The sequence below is a fragment of the Oratosquilla oratoria genome, chromosome 15 (genome assembly GCF_046742065.1).
Source record: "Oratosquilla oratoria isolate Oo_2021 chromosome 15, ASM4674206v1, whole genome shotgun sequence".
Classification (NCBI taxonomy): Eukaryota; Metazoa; Arthropoda; class Malacostraca; order Stomatopoda; family Squillidae; genus Oratosquilla; species Oratosquilla oratoria.
The window spans coordinates 2,891,153-2,911,152 of record NC_134791.1 but is presented as its reverse complement, the minus strand read 5'-3'; the positions used below and the strand labels follow the sequence as shown (position 1 = coordinate 2,911,152).

Below are 20,000 nucleotides of genomic sequence, written 5' to 3'. Positions count from 1 at the left end.
TATCATACATTGTGAACTTCCCATTGAGCAGCAGGAAGTCCGACTTTGCTCTCTGTGCTGCGTCGCCTGTGTCGCCTGCGCCTCGGTTATGGGCTTTGGCTTAGATGGAGTCTGGATGTACCCAGTCTGTTCACTCGATGTGATGTATGACGTCATTCATGGTCGAAGGCGGGTCGATATGACGTCATTGGTAGAATCTGTCGATGTGACGTCATTCTTGGTAGAAACTCCTGTCGATGTGACGTCATTTTTGGTAGAAACTCCTGTCGATGTGACGTCATTGGTAGAAACTCCTGTCGATGTGACGTCATTTCTGGTAGAAACGTCGGTCGTGACGTTCGAAATGTTAGTCGACATGACGTCATTCTCGTTAGAAATGTCTGTCGGTGACATCGTCCTTTTTAGTTACGTCTATCGATGTGACGACATCCTTTTTAGTAACGTCTATCGATGTGACGTCTTCCTTTTTAGTAACGTCTATCGATATGACGTCATCATTTTTTAGTAACGTCTATCGATGTGAAGTCATTCTTAGAAACTTCTGTCGATATGATGTCATTCTTGTTGGAAATCTGTCGATATGACGCCATTGTTCAAAGCTTCTGTCGACATGACGTCACGTCGTTTTTTTCGATGCTGTTATGTTCTAATAATTCAGTATTATTGGGAGTATTTGAATATCATTAGTATTATTGAAAACATTTGTCTGTATTAAATAAATTTGATATCTATTGGAAATAAGTGTTATTGAAAATATTGAAACACTGACAATATTTGAATAATGAGAATTATTGAGACCAATATTTTCAATGAATGTTTAAGTTCTTGTATCGTTGTAAAAATTATATTTTTATAATTCAAATGTAAACAAAAATATGTTGGTAGGCCGACATTAACCCAATTCCTCACTTACCTCCTCCACAATCCTTCTTCTCCTGTTTTTCTTCTTCTTCCTCTCTGCTTCCTCTTCCTCTCACCCATCCTACGCCCACGCCTACGCCCACGGCCATCACCAGCAAGGCGCCCAGTCCCGCCCACTCCAGGAAGAGCGTCAGCACATAAGAGGCGTCAGTCCTGACGTCACAGATGATATTGTCTGACAAAGGGCCAGTGAATGCCGGTGAGTAAGGGAGGTGGTTGAGGTATCGTACACGGGCGGTGATGAGTGAAGGGAGAGAGGGTATTTGAAGTCGCGTGACGGGTAATGAAATGGAGAGAAGGAACTGGGGAAGGTAATAGAATAGTATTTAAAACCACGTCACGGTAATGAAAGGGGAAAACTGGGGAAGGTAACAATAGTATTAAGGGTAATGAAAGGGAGAGAAGGAACTGGGGAAGGTAATAGAATAGTATTTAAAACCACGTCACGGTAATGAAAGGGGAAAACTGGGGAAGGTAACAATAGTATTAAGGGTAATTAAAGAGAAAAGGGACTGGGGAAGGTAATAGAATAGTATTCAAGACCACATGATGGTAATAAAGGGTAATGAAAGGGAGAAAAGGAACTGGGGAAGGTAATAGAATAGTGTTTAAAACCACGTGATGGTAATGAAAGGGGAAAACTGGGGAAAGTAATATAATATATTGAAAGATAAGTAATTAATAGTAATTTTATTCTGAGTAATAATGGTATTAGAAACGAGTGAGGATCGGGTAAAGAATTTTACTTGATATGGGGTAATAAGAGGTCACGTGACTAGTAATGACGGGTAATGAAAGATACATTATCATGGAAAGGTAATAAAATTGGTTATGTGAGTTGGGTAATAAATGCCTTGAGCAGGAATATCGGGGTAATAAACGGGACAAGCAAAGGTAACGAGGTCACGAGTAATTGGGGATAATAAAAACAAGACAAGTAATGTAATTTATTACCTGATATATACAGGTAATAAATGCCTTGAAGAGAAACACCAAGGTAATCGATCTGACCCATGACAGGGTAATAATCAGGTAAGGGTATTGAAGATGGTCATTACCCAGAGTAATGAAAATGCGTCCCATGGTACATACAAAGGGTATATTTTCCCCCTTATAAGGGGGGGTAGCCTAATAAAAGTATTCCCCCATCGCCCCCTAATGGTAACAAATTCCTCAAGTCTTCACCAGAGTAAAACTGACAAAGCTCCCCACGTTAGCGACATGGGTTACCCGCCCTGCAAGACCGGGGTCGTGACCTCGGGGGGTGGGGGTGGTAATGAAATTCCCTGACGGCATTGTCGATGTCTTGAGAAAGCAACGAAGAGACAATAGGGGGAAGGGGGGGGTTGCTTGCGAAGAAGACAATTGGCACTCCCCCACCCTCTCCCCCCTCCCTTCGCTTGTGACGTAATTGGTGTCGTTGTCCGATTTCGCGGTCGCCAATTAAGGGTCGTCGTTTTCGAACAGGTTCGAAAATTTCTTTAAGCCACGGGAATGATGTGTGTGTAATATATATATATATATCGTAGCCTAGTTAATACATTCTTGATATCATGAGCAAGTAGTCGTGAGTTCGATCCCCGACACCCGCTTTGGTTCCCGATACCCCTGGCCAGGCAGGTAGGCGAACCAACGTGCCTGCCCCCCACCCCCCCCCCCCCCCCAAAAAAAAAAAAAAAAAAAAAAAAAAAAAAAAAAAAAAAAAAAAAAAAAAAAACTATGGCTTGCCACAACTGACAGGGTTCTGCCCTACCAGGGTTTCTCACTTCCCACCGCTTGGGAGTGCTTTTTGTCATTACCCCTTTATGTATATTGCATGGTAAGACATTGTCAGTGAGGTATTTCTAGGTGCTGGCATGACAATGACTGCGGTGCATTGTTGCTGCAGTGTAATTGCCTCAAGTCTCAAGTTTCCCATGACCTCTTCCCACACACACACCAAAAAAAAAAAAAAAAAAAAGACATTTTGAGGGGCCCGAGAGAGGCTACAAAAATTCGGATCCTCCCCCCCCCTCCCAACATTAAAAGAGAGGGGGGAGAGATGAAAGAATGATTGACAGAACTTGTTGTCGTGACTATTTTTGTGCGTGTGTATGTATGTACGTGTTTGTGCTGTATATTTGTGTATATTGTGTGTGCGCGCGTTTGCATATGTGTGTACAATGTATATTTGTATATATGTGTGTACGTATGTGTACTGCATATTTGTGTGTACTGTATGTGTATATCATGTGCGTGTGTGTGCGCGTGTATTCAATATGTATATCGTGTATGTATGTATATGTACATGTACATTTGCATATATCATGTGTGTACATGTGTGTGTGTGTGTGTGTGTGCGCGCGCGCGCGTGTGTGTATATATAATATATAAAATGTATATGTATATATAAATGTATATATATGTATATGTATGTATATATATGTAGTGACGATCTACAATGGCGTATTATCTGTACGTACACAGGGCGTATCCATCCGAGCTGTACTCGACGTGATGGGGCTGGAGGTTCACGCCCCCGCCCGCCGCCCGCACGACGGCCACCACCAGCAGAGGCACGCCCACGATTACGCCCACGACCAGGCCGCTGCTCCCGCTTCCTCGCAGGGCGGGGAGGTCCACCATCTGTGACATGATTTATTGGGTGTCAAAACGTGGAACCTACACACGTATGTATTAGTATATAAAGCCTATGTACATGTATGTATTTTTACATGAAGCATATGTACACACGTGCACGTACATATAGCCTATATGCACACGTGTATTCGTATATGAAACATATGTGCTCACGTGTACATACATAAAGCCTATATACGCACGTGCACATACATAAAACGTATATACATGTACATACATTAAGCCTGTGTACACATGTGCACATAAAGCCTATGTACACACGTGCACATACATAAAACGTATATACATATACATACATATAGCCTGTGTACGCATGTGCACATAAAGCCTATGTACATACGTGCACATACACAGAGCCTATGTACACACGTGTACACGTATATAAAGCCTATGTACACACATGTACACATACATAAAGCCTATGTACACATGTGCAAATACAGTATGTACACACACACAAAGCCTATGTGCACACACAAAGCCTATGCGTACATACATAAAGACTACACACAAGTGCACATACGTAATGAAATCATCTGACGGTAAACATGATACAAGGAAAAGGACCCCCAGGGACGTAAGACGTCCCCTGGGGGAGGGATCCTAGTCCCTCTTTCTTACCTTCCTCGCGAGGGCGAGACGTAGGGTGGCCGTGACGGCGTGGCTGTAGGCACAGGAGGAGGTCACCAGGTCCTGCACGCTGCAGTAGGCCGGGGACACGAACCCAGGACACTCCCGCCGAAGGCTCTCGTCCTCTCCTCCCGAAGGAGGAGGAGGAGGAGGAGGCCGAAGAAGATCCCGGTTCCGCGTCCTGATCTCCCGGACCTCGCCCTTGCCCACCGCCTTCGCTAGGAGCTCGGCCTCGACGCCCGAGACGTCCTGACGAAGGTCGACCTCGGACGGAGCGAGGTCGTCCTTCAACTCCTTCAGGAGGTCAGCCTTATGGGGACTTCGCTCTTCCCTGGAGGAGGAGGAGGAGAGGGACGAGCAACCCCCGCCGCTTCCTCCGCCTCCCCAGTCGTGTCTTATGGCTGCAGCTGTGAAGGGCACCCATACCGCCGTCAGGTAGACGAGGGAGCAGACGATGACGGCGACCAGGACGAAGCGAGGCACCTCCCCCTTGGCTCCTGAAGGAGGTAGAGAGGGCGTTAATGCACGAGTACCTGAGGGGGGTTGGGGAGGGGCGTCTCCACCCGAATAAAATCGCCTGCCGGCAGAAATGATGTTAAAAGAGCGAGCCGGAGACTGAAATAATACTCTTTATTGTGGCTAATGTCTAGAGACCAGAGCTGGGCGCGTTCCTCGGTGCGTTCCGCTTTAGTTTGGCCGCGGTTAGCGCTCCCAAACTATTAAAACTTAAGAGACAGGTTCATACCGAAATAAAAGGCCGGTAGGCCTAGTGTAGGCCTTATGGTCTCTTGCAGTCTCCTTCATTCTTACGTTAAAAAAAAAAAAAATATATATCCTAGGCCACATACCATACCGGCACCTATTTTGCTTTAATAGTTTGGGAGCGCTAACCCACGCGGAACGCACCGAGGAACGCGCCCAGCTCTGCTGAAGATATTGACTCTCCCTCTGAGGGAATTTACTTTAGCTGAATAAAATCGCCTGGCGACAGCTGGAATAGATGAGTTATGACTGAGAACATCGTGACATGAACACCTGGTGAACACAGAACACGTAGTTGAACATGTATGAACACGTGTCTTGCGGTTACACGTATGCAAACTTGCATATACGTACACATACACATGGTACATACAGCTTCACACACATACGTGCGCATTCATAAATACGTACACATATACACACACATACGCGCGCACACTACAAAAATCTCAACCAAACTTTGCTTATTTATCTTCTTTATTCTCGACTCAATTTTATTCAGTCGAGGGGAAACGCCCGCACGCCCTCTGTGCCGGTCGGCCGGCTGGCTAGCCGCCCGTCGCGTCGCTACTGTCCCGCCCTCTATGCCGGTCGGCCGGCTATTCCATTCTCTCTCTTTCTCTCTCTCTCTCTCTCTCGCTATTTCGCCGGTCCAGCCGGCCGGCTATATAGTATTCTATTTTCTAATTCCGTTGTACAGCAGTTTCTGCCGGCCGGCTATATAGTATTCTATTTTCTAATTCCGCTGTACCACAGTTTCTGCCGGCTGGCTCTCCGCCCTTTAGTTCTTTGTCCCGCCCTCTATGCCGGCCGGCTATTCCTTGTATCTCGCTGTTCCTCTGCGTCCGGGGGGCTGCCGGCTGCCGGTTTTTTTTTTGTTAAAAATGTATTATTATTATTATTATCTTTCCTTTTTCGCTGCCGGTCGGTCGTCGTCGCCCTCCTCCTCCTCCTCCTCCTCCTCCTCGCCCTCCTCCTCCTCCTCGCCCTCCTCCTCCTCCTCGCCCTCCTCCTCGCCCTCCTCCTCCTCCTCGCCCTCCTCCTCCTCCTCGCCCTCCTCCTCCTCCTCGCCCTCCTCCTCCTCCTCGCCCTCCTCCTCCTCCTCGCCCTCCTCCTCCTCCTCCTCCTCCTCGCCCTCCTCCTCCTCCTCCTCGCCCTCCTCCTCCTCCTCCTCGCCCTCCTCCTCCTCCTCCTCGCCCTCCTCCTCCTCCTCCTCGCCCTCCTCCTCCTCCTCCTCGCCCTCCTCCTCCTCCTCCTCGCCCTCCTCCTCCTCCTCCTCGCCCTCCTCCTCCTCCTCCTCGCCCTCCTCCTCCTCCTCCTCGCCCTCCTCCTCCTCCTCCTCGCCCTCCTCCTCCTCCTCCTCCTCGCCCTCCTCCTCCTCCTCCTCGCCCTCCTCCTCCTCCTCCTCGCCCTCCTCCTCCTCGCCCTCCTCCTCCTCGCCCTCCTCCTCCTCGCCCTCCTCCTCCTCCTCCTCCTCCTCTTCCTCTTCCTCTTCCTCCTCTTCCTCCTCCTCTTTCTCTTCTTCCTCCTCGGGACTCTCGAGGTCATGGCGGGCCTCGGGTCCCCCGTGAACTGAATAGAATTGCCTGGCGACAGTGAAAGGGTTCATGGAGGAGGTTTCGAACCCCGGGAAGACTGTCGGGGAATTTGTTTTTCTAGGAATGAAATCGCCGGCGGCAGACAGGCAGGATGCTACTAAGAGTCTCCTGGCGTGAGGTCCCGTCAAGCAAATCTGTCGCCCTCGTATACGTAATGTCTGTCTGCGCGTGCGCGCGCGCACACACACACACACACACACACAGGTACACACACACGTACACACACACGTACACACACGCATACAATGTGTGTGCGTGTGTGTGTGTATATATATATATATATATATAATATAAAGTGTGTGTGTATATGTATACACATATATATATAATGTGTGTGTGTGTGTGTCTTAAAGACGGCAGCAACTGGACTAGGAATTTTTCTTGTGTAAGCTTTCCAGCTGTACAGAAATAAAAACCAAAACAAAAGACAGTAAAATTAATCGGGAAATTTCCCAGATCGTTCTGCATCTTCAGTTGGAGTGTAGATGTGCAAAGTAGTGACTCAATGTGTGTGTGTGTGTGAGAGAGAGAGAGAGAGAGAGAGAGAGAATATATTCTTGGAAAGGTGACCCCGCTTGGCGCCATTCTGTTGATTCCTCGGCCTAACTGGTCGTCTTAGTCATGAGTTCTGGGCCTCCGTGGGGTGCCTCTGTGTGTGTGTGTGTGTGGGTGGGTGGTCTCTGTACTTGGTGTTCTCTTCCTGTGGACAATTGTCTCCTACAAGTAGTTCTCAGGCTCGGAGGGAGGGCAAAATTGTTAACTTGCCCATTAATTGCAGGTTGCAAGTAGTTTGTCATTACGGCCTCCAAGATGGCCACGCCTTGGAGGGCCATCTCCTCTACGACAATTTCCGTGTTGTTTGACATGGTTTCCCAATTGAGATGGCGCTTAGGTACCCCTTGTCGAAGGTGAGGGGGGGGTAATGTCGTTTCTTTAACAGAATATGCTTGAAAGAATATCATGCCACGTTTCACGAATAATACGTACGAACGCACGCATATACACAAGTACACACAAATAACATACGTACACAAATACACACCACACACACACACACACACACACACACACACACGTACACACACGTACACACACGTACACACGTGTGACCTGGGTACAGTTATGACTGCATCTTGTGTGTACCATTTTCTTTTGCGATTTTTCCTTACGACGTTTCAACACTTCCGTGCGAGCTCGGCGAGGAGGAGAGGGAGGGAGGAGGGGAGAGAGAAAAGAGGGAGGTTTAAGGGAAGGGGGAGAGGAGAGGAGAGGGAGAAGAGAGAGAGAAAAGGAGAGAGAGGGAGGTCTAAAGAAAGGGAGGAGAGGGAGAGAGAAAAGGAGAGTGGAGAGGAGAGGGAGAAAGGTTTAAAGAAAGGGAGGAGAGGAGAGAGGGGGAGGTTTAAAGAAAGGAAGGTAAATCAGTCTTCAGGGGAAAAAAAAAATCCAAAATAAATAGTTCACAGTAGTAGTAGGGGACTACCCCGGCTCCCGCCCACACACACACACACACACTCTCTCTCTCTCTCTCTCTCTCTCTCTCTCTCTCTCTCTCTCTCTCTCTCTCTCTCTCTCTCTCTCTCTCTCTCTCTCTCTCTCTCTCTCTCTCACACACACACACACACACACACACACACACACACACACACACACACACTCCAGCCGAATATGCTATCCTAAAGTCAGCTAGAATAATGTATATTGAGGGATGACCTCGTTTAGCATTAGAAGGAACTTCTGAATAGCTATTTACCTCTCTCTCTCTCTCTCTCTCTCTCTGAGAAAGAGAGCACTAGTGCTAGAGAGAGAGCTATAATTGGCCGGTAGCCATTGTCTGTATTTATTTATTTTTGGGATGAGAGGGACGGGGGCGGGGAGCGTCATGCAGCATAATCATGCACAGTCGTAACAGGTGTGGCCGACAGGTGCCTCGAACTCGGCCGAAGTCCCCCCCACCCCGAGTTTTAGGAGCTTCTGGCCTTCTTCTAACGCCCCCGAGACCGCGACCCACTTCTTGCTCTCTCTTCCTCTTTTTCTCTTCTTTTTTTTCTCTTCCTCCACTTTTTCTCTCTTCCACTTTTTCTTTTCCTCCTTTACTCCTTCTTTACCCCGTTCTCCACTCCGTTCTCCACTTCCTCTTCTCTTCCTTTTCTTCTTCCTCCTCTTCCTTTTCCTCTTCCTCCTCTTCCTTTCTTCTTCCTCCTCCTCCTCTTCTTCCTCTTCTTCTTCCTCCTCCTCCTTTTCCTCTTCCTTTTCCTCTTCCTCTTCCTCCTCCCTCCTCCTCCCTTTTCCTCTTCCCTCCTCCTCCATTTTCCTCTTCCCTCTTCCTCCTCCCTCTTCCTCTTCCTCCTCCCCTCCTCCCTCTTCCTCTTCCTCCTCCTCCTCTTCCTCCCTTTTCCTCTTCCTCCCTTTTCCTCTTCCTCCCCTTTCCTCTTCCTCCCTTTTCCTCTTCATCCCTTTTCCTCTTCCTCCCTTTTCCTCTTCCTCCCCTTTCCTCTTCCTCCCTTTTCCTCTTCATCTCCTTTTCCTCTTCCTCCTCTTCCCTTTCCTCTTCTTCCTCCCTCTTCCTCTTCCCTTTTCCTCTTCCTCCTCCCTTTTCCTCCTCCCTCTTCCCTTTTCCTCTTCCTGCTCCCTTTTCCTCTTCCTCCTCCCTTTTCCTCTTCCTCCTCACCTTTTCATCTTCCTCCTCCCTTTTCCTCTTCCTCCTCTCTTTTCCTCTTCCTCCTCCCTTTTTCCTCTTCCTCCTCTTCCTTTTCCTCTTCCTCCTCTTTCCTTTTTCCTCTTCCTCCTTTTCCTTTTCCTTTTCCTTTTCCTTTTCCTCCTCCTCCTTTCTTTTCCTCTTCCTCCTCTTCCTTTTCCTCTTCCTCCTCTTCCTTTTCCTCTTCCTCCTCTTCCTTTTCCTCCTTCTCTTCCTTTTCCTCCTCCTCTTCCTTTTCCTCGTCCTCCTCTTCCTTTTCCTCTTCCTCCTCTTCCTTTTCCTCGTCCTCTTTTTCCTTCTTCCTCTCGTCCACCTCTTTTTCCTTCTCTTCCTCTCCTCCTCTCCTCCTCCTCTTCCTCTTTTTACTTCTCTACTTCCCCCTCTTTTTCATTCTCTACTTCCCCCTCTTTTTCATTCTCTACTTCCCCCTCTTTTTCATTCTCCTCTTCCCCCATCTTCTTCATTCTCTACTTCCTCATCTTCTTCATTCTCCTCCTCCCCCATCTTCTTCATTCTCCTCCTCCCCCATCTTCTTCATTCTCCTCCTCCCCATCTTCTTCATTCTCCTCCTCCCCCATCTTCTTCATTCTCCTCTTCCCCCATCTTCTTCATTCTCCTCTTCCCCCATCTTCTTCATTCTCCTCTTCCCCCATCTTCTTCATTCTCCTCTTCCCCCATCTTCTTCATTCTCCTCCTACCCCATCTTCTTCATTCTCCTCCTGCCCCATATTCTTCATTCTCCTCCTCCCCCATCTTCTTCATTCTCCTCCTACCCCATCTTCTTCATTCTCCTCCTCCCCCATCTTCTTCATTCTCCTCTTCCCCCATCTTCTTCATTCTCCTCTTCCCCCCATCTTCTTCATTCTCCTCTTCCCCCATCTTCTTCATTCTCCTCTTCCCCCATCTTCTTCATTCTCCTCTTCCCCCATCTTCTTCATTCTCCTCTTCCCCCATCTTCTTCATTCTCCTCTTCCCCCATCTTCTTCATTCTCCTCTTCCCCCATCTTCTTCATTCTCCTCTTCCCCCATCTTCTTCATTCTCCTCTTCCCCCATCTTCTTCATTCTCCTCTTCCCCCATCTTCTTCATTCTCCTCTTCCCCCATCTTCTTCATTCTCCTCTTCCCCCATCTTCTTCATTCTCCTCTTCCCCCATCTTCTTCATTCTCCTCTTCCCCCATCTTCTTCATTCTCCTCTTCCCCCATCTTCTTCATTCTCCTCTTCCCCCATCTTCTTCATTCTCCTCTTCCCCCATCTTCTTCATTCTCCTCTTCCCCCATCTTCTTCATTCTCCTCTTCCCCCATCTTCTTCATTCTCCTCTTCCCCCATCTTCTTCATTCTCCTCTTCCCCCATCTTCTTCATTCTCCTCTTCCCCCATCTTCTTCATTCTCCTCTTCCCCCATCTTCTTCATTCTCCTCTTCCCCCATCTTCTTCATTCTCCTCCTCCCCCATCTTCTTCATTCTCCTCTTCCCCCATCTTCTTCATTCTCCTCTTCCCCCATCTTCTTCATTCTCCTCTTCCCCCATCTTCTTCATTCTCCTCTTCCCCCATCTTCTTCATTCTCCTCTTCCCCCATCTTCTTCATTCTCCTCTTCCCCCATCTTCTTCATTCTCCTCTTCCCCCATCTTCTTCATTCTCCTCTTCCCCATCTTCTTCATTCTCCTCCTCCCACATCTTCTTCATTCTCCTCCTCCCCCATATTCTTTATTCTCCTCCTCCCCCATCTTCTTCATTCTCCTCCTCCCCCATCTTCTTCATTCTCCTCCTCCCCATCTTCTTCATTCTCCTCCTCCCCCATCTTCTTCATTCTCCTCCTCCCCCAGCTTCTTCATTCTCGTCGTCCCCCATCTTCTTCATTCTCCTCTTCCCCCATCTTCTTCATTCTCCTCTTCCCCCATCTTCTTCATTCTCCTCTTCCCCCATCTTCTTCATTCTCCTCCTCCCCCATCTTCTTCATTCTCTACTTCCCCCTCTTTTTCATTCTCCTCCTCCCCCATCTTCTTCATTCTCCTCCTCCCCCATCTTCTTCATTCTCCTCCTTTTCCTCATCTTCCTCTTCCACCTCTTCTCCGAAGTTGACCGTTGCCGATATCCGTGGGGGCCGCGGGTAACTCGTCCAATTGGAGGCAGCGGTTGACCTCGGTCGACCCTTTAGTTGACGTATTAAACCTTCGTTTGAAGAACCTTGCGACCTATGCAAGACCAACACTAAATCTAATCGCTAAGCATTCACTAACACTAGTTTTAGGTCTCCGTCCCCACTAGGTGAGATCTTTGGGGGCTCCACAAGCTCATTAGGAGGGCTTTAGGGGCCCAGCGGGCTCTTTAGGGGTCCTTCGGGGACCTACAGGACCTTTAGGAAGGGACCTACAGGACCTTTAGGGAGGGGGACCTACAGGACCTTTAAGGGGGGAACTACAGCACCTTTAGGGGGGGACCTACAGCATCTTTAGGGGGGGACTTACAGGACCTTTAGGGGGGACCTACAGGACCTTTAGGGAGGGGGACCTACAGGACCTTTAGGGAGGGGGACCTACAGGACCTTTAGGGAGGGGGACCTACAGGACCTTTTAGGGGGGACCTACAGGACCTTTAGGTGGGGGACCTACAGGACCTTTTAGGGGGACGAACAGGACCTTTAGGGGTGGGGAACTACAGGACCTTTTCGGGGGGGGGACCTACAGGACCTTTTAGGGAGGGGGACCTACAGGACCTTTGGGGGGGACGTACAGGACCTTTAGGGGGGACTTACAGGACCTTTAGGGGGGACCTACAGGACCTTTAGGGGGGACCTACAGGACCTTTAGGGGGGACCTACAGGACATTCAGGGGAGGGGGACCTGAAGGATCTTCAGGGGGCCCACAGACTTGTAGGAACCTCTCCCAGAAAACTGCTCCTTAAGACTCACCCTTCCTCCTGCTGGGGTTGGTGAGCGTCCTCCAAAGGGCGCCTCCGTTGGCGGCCAGGAGCCCCGTGACCAGGAGGAGCCGCAGGGAGGAGGTCAGCGAGGGCGGCCAGGGGACGCCGCCGCCGGTCCTCGGGTCCTCCATCGCTCGCCCTTCGTCAGGTAGTTCCTCGGGCCTTCTGCGGTGGAGTTTTAGAAGAGTTCTCCAGCAACCTGGGAATTTAAGAAGGTAAACGAAGGGGATCAGTAGATGAATAATGGGATCTGTGAATAGATGAGTAGATATGAAAATAATTTAAGGAAACTAGTAAGTCGTTTGGTTTGATATATACGAGTGTGTGTGTGTGTGTGTGTGTGTGTGTGCATATGTATGTGTGTAATATATATATATATATATATATATATATATATATATATATAATATGGTGTCATACAGGAAGATCTGATGACGTCACTCAAAAGGTCAAATTACGTCACAAACCACATCTTATGACGTCACATGTTTAGATCTGCGAGTCTAATGACCATATATGGTTAATGGAATTAATAGAACTGATTTGGTGACTTCGTATACCTATGACGTCATTTAGGTGATGACGTCACATTGCACGAGATGGACCTCAAGGATGGAAGCGCTGGTGAAAGATGAATGGAATCGCGGGGTGACAACCAGAATAAAGATTATAAAGGGCTTTTGGCGGTGAGAGGCAATGACACTAGATTTTTCTAGAAGTGTCTAGAACACTTGTATTAGCATATAGAAAGGAGTCAATCACATTCCGTAAAATTTGGGCAAAATGTTTAATTTCGCCGAATTTGGCGAACGTTTTATTTTCGCCAAATTTTGGCGAATATTTCAATATCGCCCAAACTCCCTCAACGTGATAAAATGCTTCGGCGAGATACCCGAGTTTGGTGAGACATGATTTGGCAAAACGCCATTTGGCGAAAATGTGAAATCAACAGTACAACGCCTGAGTGACTTGGCTTTCTTCGATTGTGGCGAGTTAGGACCGTGACGTCATCGTTGTGTACAAACAGCGTCATTGCAGACTACCTCACAATGTAAGTGACGTCATATACAAATACTGCACATTCGGCTCGAGACTTCATCATAATGTGTGTGTGTGTGTTTACCTAATTGTAGCATACAGGAAAGGACCAACGCACGAGGGGTTCCGTTTCGTACTCTCCCATTTCGAGTATATCTACAACTTCACATATTGTTCTAATTTGGGCTATAACGCCTTTTAAGCTATTCAAAGTACATATGTATCCATATGGATAACTGTGTGTGTGTGTGCGCGCGCGCGCGCGTGTGATTCACCATGGTCTTGGATCACGTGTTGGACTCGTGATCGACAGCTATTTCTCTCCGGAAGAGAGTTCAGAGCTCGTATATGAACCCGTGTGTGTGTGTGTGCGTGTGTGAGCGCGCGCGTGTATTTATCTAGTTGTATTCCACGGGACGAGAGCTATGCTCGTTTTCGTATCTCTGCACGTCCAGTTTGTTCTTAAAATCGTGTATAGTACTGGCATTTACTATTTCTCTGTTCAGTTTGTCCAGACATCGATCACTATGTGTGGGAAGTTTTTTTTTTTTTTTTTTTTTTTTTTTTCAGGTCTCTTCTGTAACTGTCTTTAGTTTCTTTTCGTGTCCTCTTGTTTCTCTTCTGTCTCACTTTAATAAGTCGTCTCTATCGAGAATTTTCATCCCTTTCATAATTCTGAAAATGGTCAACAAATCACCTCTTTCCCTTCCGTTCTATTGTGTGTGTGTGTGTGTGTGTGTGCGCGCGTGCGTGCATTTCCCGTTCATAAAGTGTCGCTGCCGACTAACTGCCCGAAGGCAACACGGCCGAAGGAAAGAGAAAGCGGAGGAACCTCGGTCGGCCGCGTGGCGCCAGAGATGATCCTGCGCAGCTGAGACCCACTTTCGCTTCTCTCTGCGCACTGGTCGACGAGTCGCCCAGGTACCTAAGAGGAGGAGGAGGAGGGCTGGGACAAATAGCGGCAATTTACCGTTAACCATTAACCGTCACTTACCCCTTCTCTCTCCCACGTTGCCTAGCAACGAGGACATCTTGTGATACCGCGGACGGACGTCGTAAAAGATAGTTTCCCTAGCGTTTGTCATGCAACCGTCTTAATGCACACACTAACCTTTGGAGGTGCAACCCCGAGGGGCTGGCACTCGGTCTCCGGACCGAGGCCAAGATAGCCTTGAAAGGTTCAAGGCTAAGGTGAAACGAACAGTTTGATGTTAGACAGAATCGAATATATAAATACGTCACAATCTTCTCAACAAATTATCTTCTCGTTTACCAGCGCTTCTAACCGAATATATTTTTATTATTATTATTATCATTATTATAATTCATGGTTATTATCATTGTTATTACTATCATTTTTTATTGAATTTTTGCGGAGACTAAAACCCAAACACGAAAATTCATGCGTGTCTCTGGGCCGTAGGGGCAAATTCGCTAGACTTCATCAGATGTTCTTTACAAGACTGCCGTCAGCCAGAAGAAAGCCTTTGAAGAGGAGAGGAGGAGAGGCGGTCTGCTAGGAGGAGAAAGCTAGAGAGTCCGGAAATTATCTACAAAGGGAAACTGGAGGCGGGTCCGCCATTTTTTTTTTTTTTTTTTTTTTTTTTTTCCTTGGTGACTCCGGGCCGTAGAGGTCACGGCGGGAGTTTCTACTCTCCACCGGCGCCATTAAGGTAATGGAGTCAGGAACGTCGTGTATGTGTGAGATTCACCATGGTCTTGGATCACGTGTTGGACTCGTGATCGACAACTATTTCCCTCCGGAAAGAGAGCTCAGAGCTCATATATGACCGACCTATGGGTAATGCTGTGACCTTACACGCGCGTGCACACACACCCAATTCCCCGCCCACATGAGTTGGAGTAACGACTCGCAGCGCAGCGATACTGAAATTATTTCAGCCCTGGGCGGAATTCGAACCCGGACCGCCGTAGTAGTAGACGGGAACTGCGCCATGAGGTGTGTGTGTGTGTGTGTGTGTGCACCGTACAGGGGGAGGGAGAAAATGGGAGTGAAAATAATTCACAATATAAAGTTTGTGCATTTATTACTAGTAATTATGATATCGATTAGATTAGTACTGATTACTGTGATGATGGTTTTATATATATATATATATATATATATATATATATATATATATATAATAGACAAAATATAACAATTAAAAATAAACAGCGTTTCATGGGGGGGATTAGAAAAAATGAACACAATTTTTGAAATCGGATATTACATGAGAGTATATGCGAACTTGGGGGAAAAATATATATAATTATATATACACATATATATATATTAATATAAATATATATTTACATATATATATATATATATATATATATATATATATATATATATACATATATATATATATATACAAATATATATACATATATATATAAAGATAAATATATACATATACAAATATACAAATAAAAATATATATAAATATACAAATATATATAAATATAAATATATATATACAAATATATATATATACAAATATATATATACAAATATATATATACATATATATATATATATAATATATATATACATGTACATATAATATATATACATATATATTTATATATATATATTTATATATGTAATATATAGGAATATAAAAGATAAACAACTGTGGGACATAATGAAGCGAAGCATATTTAAACTGGACAAACACGGGTACCCACGAGCATAACCTGGTCAGAGTCGGGTGGATAGAAACCCTGGTTACAGTTTCGGAATCGAACCGCGGTTCGTCAACCGGTGAAGAGAAACTGGCAGACTCGTTCGTCGAAAACTGGCGACGAAGACGAAGACGATGCGCAAAAGAGAAACCCGAAATTAAGTCAGAGAAAGCTCTCTCTCTCTCTCTCTCTCTCTCTCTCTCTCTCTCTCTCTCTCTCTCTCTCTCTCTCTCGACATTTGTGTGCGAGAAAATTCGTCTAAACAAAGGGGCCGACAAATGTAACAAATGCAACATGCAACAAATCCAACAAGTGTAACCAATGCAACCCGTGCAACAAATGCAACACCCAACAGATCAAGTGTAACAAATGTAACACGTGCAACAAATGCAACATCCAACAGATCAAGTGTAACAAATGCAACACGTGCAACAAATGCAACACCCAAAAGAACAAGTGTAACAAATGCAACAAGTGCAACAGGTGCAACAGATCCAACATTTGTGACAAATGCATCAAGTACAACAAAGCAACACCCAACAGATCCAACTAGTGTAACAAATGCAACACATGCAACAAGTACACAACAGATCCAAGAAATCCGACAAGTGTAACATGCAACACGTGCAACAAGTACAACAGGTGCAACATCCAACAAAACCAGCAAGTGTAACAGATTCAACAAATCCAACAAGTGTAACTGCAACAGGTGCAACAAACGCGACAGATCCAACAGTTGTAACAAGCAAAACAGTTGTAACAGGTGCAACAACAGTAACAGGTGTAACAAGTACAAGTGGAACAAGTGAAACAAATGCGACATATCCAACAAATGCAGCAAGTGTAACAAATGCAACAGGTGCAACCAATCCAACACGGAGGGCCAAGGGAGCATGTCCCCTCCTTTAGGTACTTGGCCTTGATGGCCCAATGCAGGATCACCGGGCTGTCCACGAGGAGGCATAGAAGTACAGGAATCCATCTTTGGTGTTTGTGCATGGTGTGTGTGTGTGTGTGCATGCGTGTGTGTGTGTGTGTGCATGCGTGTGTGTGTGTATGCGTGTGTGCTTAAACCTATACCATAATGAATTGACTACCTTCAGTGACTTAAACCTAGTCAGCGGGAATTGACTATTTGGTTTAGAAGAGCCCAGACCCAGTGGAAGGTTAACCCTCTCCCCTTCACGAATAAAACCGCCTGACGGCAGATCGAATAAACGAAATAAATTTACGTTTACGTCTTGCATGGTGAAATTATCGCTCAACGATGATCGTCATGGCTCAACGATGATCGTCCAACGATTTTGTAGAGCACTTGTTGCTTTGAGCGATTGCCGCTCGAGTCGCTCAAAAAGAGACTTGGTGCTCTGAACAATCGTTTGACGAGGATCGTTGAGTCGTGAACGATGATCATTGAGCGATGATCCCACCGAGACGCCATATATTACGTGGTTCGAATTCTAACCGAAAGTGGTTAGCATCGGCGTCGACGACCTTTCGACCTTTCGTCGGGTTCCTCGGCGAGGTCAAGGACCCTCGTCGGCGAGATCGAGGACCCTCGTCGGCGAGATCGAGGACCCTCATCGGCGAGGTCGAGGGCCCTTTTCAGCGAGGTCGACGACCTTCTTCGGCGAGGTCGAGGACCCTCTTCGGCGAGGTCGAGGACCCTCTTCGGCGAGGTCGAGGACCCTCTTCGGCGAGGTCGACGACCCTCTTCGGCGAGGTCGAGGACCCTCTTCGACGAGGTCGACGACCCTCTTCAGCGAGGTCGAGGATCCCTTCGGCGAGATCGAGGAACTTCCTGACGGGTGATGCAGGTCGTCAGGAAATGGTTCTTCCTAAGAACATAAGAGACTGCAAGAGACCATAAGGCCTACACTAGGCAGTTCCATGTCAATTACCTCGCCGAGTGGGCGAGGTCCTCCTTTTTGTGTGCGTGTGTGATTCTCCATGTTCTTGGATCACGTTTTGGACTCGTGATCGACAGTTATTTCCCTCCCGGTAGAGAGCTCAGAGCTCGTATGTGTATGATTCACCATGGTCTTGGATCACGTGTAAATTGTTCAGTTGTACAAGTTGCACAGAAAGTTGTTTACATTAACTTTTTCATTTTAGTGTACATGAATTCGACTACGCGCGCGCACACACACACACACACACACATACACACACACACACACACACACACGGCACAGTGGTAGCGTTCGCAACTGATGCTACAGCGGTCCAGACTTCAAATCCTGCCCAAGACTGAAATAATTGCAGTATCGCTGCGCTGCGAGTCGTTACTCCAACTCTCGTGGGCGGGGAGTTAGAGGTGTGTGTGCGTGTAAGGTCAAAATATTACCCATAGATCGGTCATATATGGGCTCTGAGCTCTTCCGGGAGGGAAATAGCTGTCGATCACGAGTACAACACATGATCCAAGACCATGGTGAATCACGCACACACACACACACACACAACGCATGCACACACACAACGCATGCACACACACAACGCATGCATACACACAACACATGCACACACACAACACATGCACACACACAACACATGCACACACACAACACATGCACACACACAACACATGCACACACACAACACATGCACACACACAACACATGCACACACACAACACATGCACACACACAACACATGCACACACACAACACATGCACACACACAACACATGCACACACACCACACACACACCACACACACACCACACACACACCACACACAAAACACATGCACACACACAACACATGCACACACACACCACACACAAAACACATGCACACACACAACACATGCACACACACAACACATGCACACACACAACACATGCACACACACAACACATGCACACACACAACACATGCACACACACAACACATGCACACACACAACACATGCACACACACAACACATGCACACACACAACACATGCACACACACACACAAACACACACACACAACACATGCACACACACAACACATGCACACACACAACACATGCACACACACCACACACACACCACACACACACCACACACACACCACACACACACCACACACAAAACACATGCACACACACAACACATGCACACACACAACACATGCACACACACAACACATGCACACACACACACACACACACACAAGCACATGCACACACACACACACAAACACAAGCACACACACACACACAAACACACACACACACACAAACACACACACAAACACACACACACACACACAAACACACACACACACACAAACACACACACACACACAAACACACACACACACAAACACACACACACACACAAACACACACACACACACAAACACACACACACACACAAACACACACACACACACAAACACACACACACACACAAACACACACACACACACAAACACACACACACACACAAACACACACACACACACAAACACACACACACACACAAACACACACACAAACACACACAAACACACACACACACACACACACACACACACACACACACACACACACACACACACACACACAAACACACACACACACACAAACACACGCACACACACAAACACACACACACAAACACACACACACAAACACACACACACAACACATGCACACACACAACACATGCACACACACAACACATGCACACACACCACACACACACCACACACACACCACACACACACCACACACAAAACACATGCACACACACAACACATGCACACACACACATACGCACAAAACGCACGCACACGCACAAAACACACGCACACATTTTCGTTCTTCGACACAAACCACAACTTTGCGAAACTTTGATTTCGCGTCACACATAAACAATGTATTGCGTGTTCGCGTGACTTAATCTTCGCGATTGACGGCGGCAACTGCTTGAATTGATTTGCTTCAATCTGATTGGTCACGTTCGTCGTCAACTCCGTTGACTTCGGTGTCGCACTTTACTGACTCTATTCTGGCTAACTCCAAGCTATTTTATTCAGCTTAGGAGGGGACACCAGGCTGAAGGAGTCTGGCATCGACCGCGACCCTCTCTCAGGTAATCACGGCCT

General features: G+C 47.0%; 2 protein-coding genes across 2 annotated transcripts in view; one reads left to right on the top strand and one right to left on the bottom strand.

Moving 5' to 3' along the window:
* Nucleotides 1-20,000, bottom strand: part of LOC143033236 (uncharacterized) — a 27,778-nt gene that overhangs the window by 2,939 nt on the left and 4,839 nt on the right. The window contains exons 2-5 of the mRNA XM_076198438.1: nucleotides 12,160-12,369; nucleotides 4,183-4,688; nucleotides 3,384-3,546; nucleotides 914-1,096 (exon numbers count right to left, since the gene is read on the bottom strand). Coding sequence (XP_076054553.1) covers nucleotides 914-1,096; nucleotides 3,384-3,546; nucleotides 4,183-4,688; nucleotides 12,160-12,301 — 994 coding nt within the window. The 5' untranslated portion in view covers nucleotides 12,302-12,369. The remainder of the gene's footprint in view (nucleotides 1-913; nucleotides 1,097-3,383; nucleotides 3,547-4,182; nucleotides 4,689-12,159; nucleotides 12,370-20,000) is intronic.
* Nucleotides 3,457-20,000, top strand: part of LOC143033237 (uncharacterized) — a 46,869-nt gene continuing 30,325 nt past the window's right edge. Inside the window, exon 1 of the mRNA XM_076198439.1 lies at nucleotides 3,457-3,590. The gene's annotated coding sequence lies outside the window, so the exon portion shown is untranslated. The remainder of the gene's footprint in view (nucleotides 3,591-20,000) is intronic.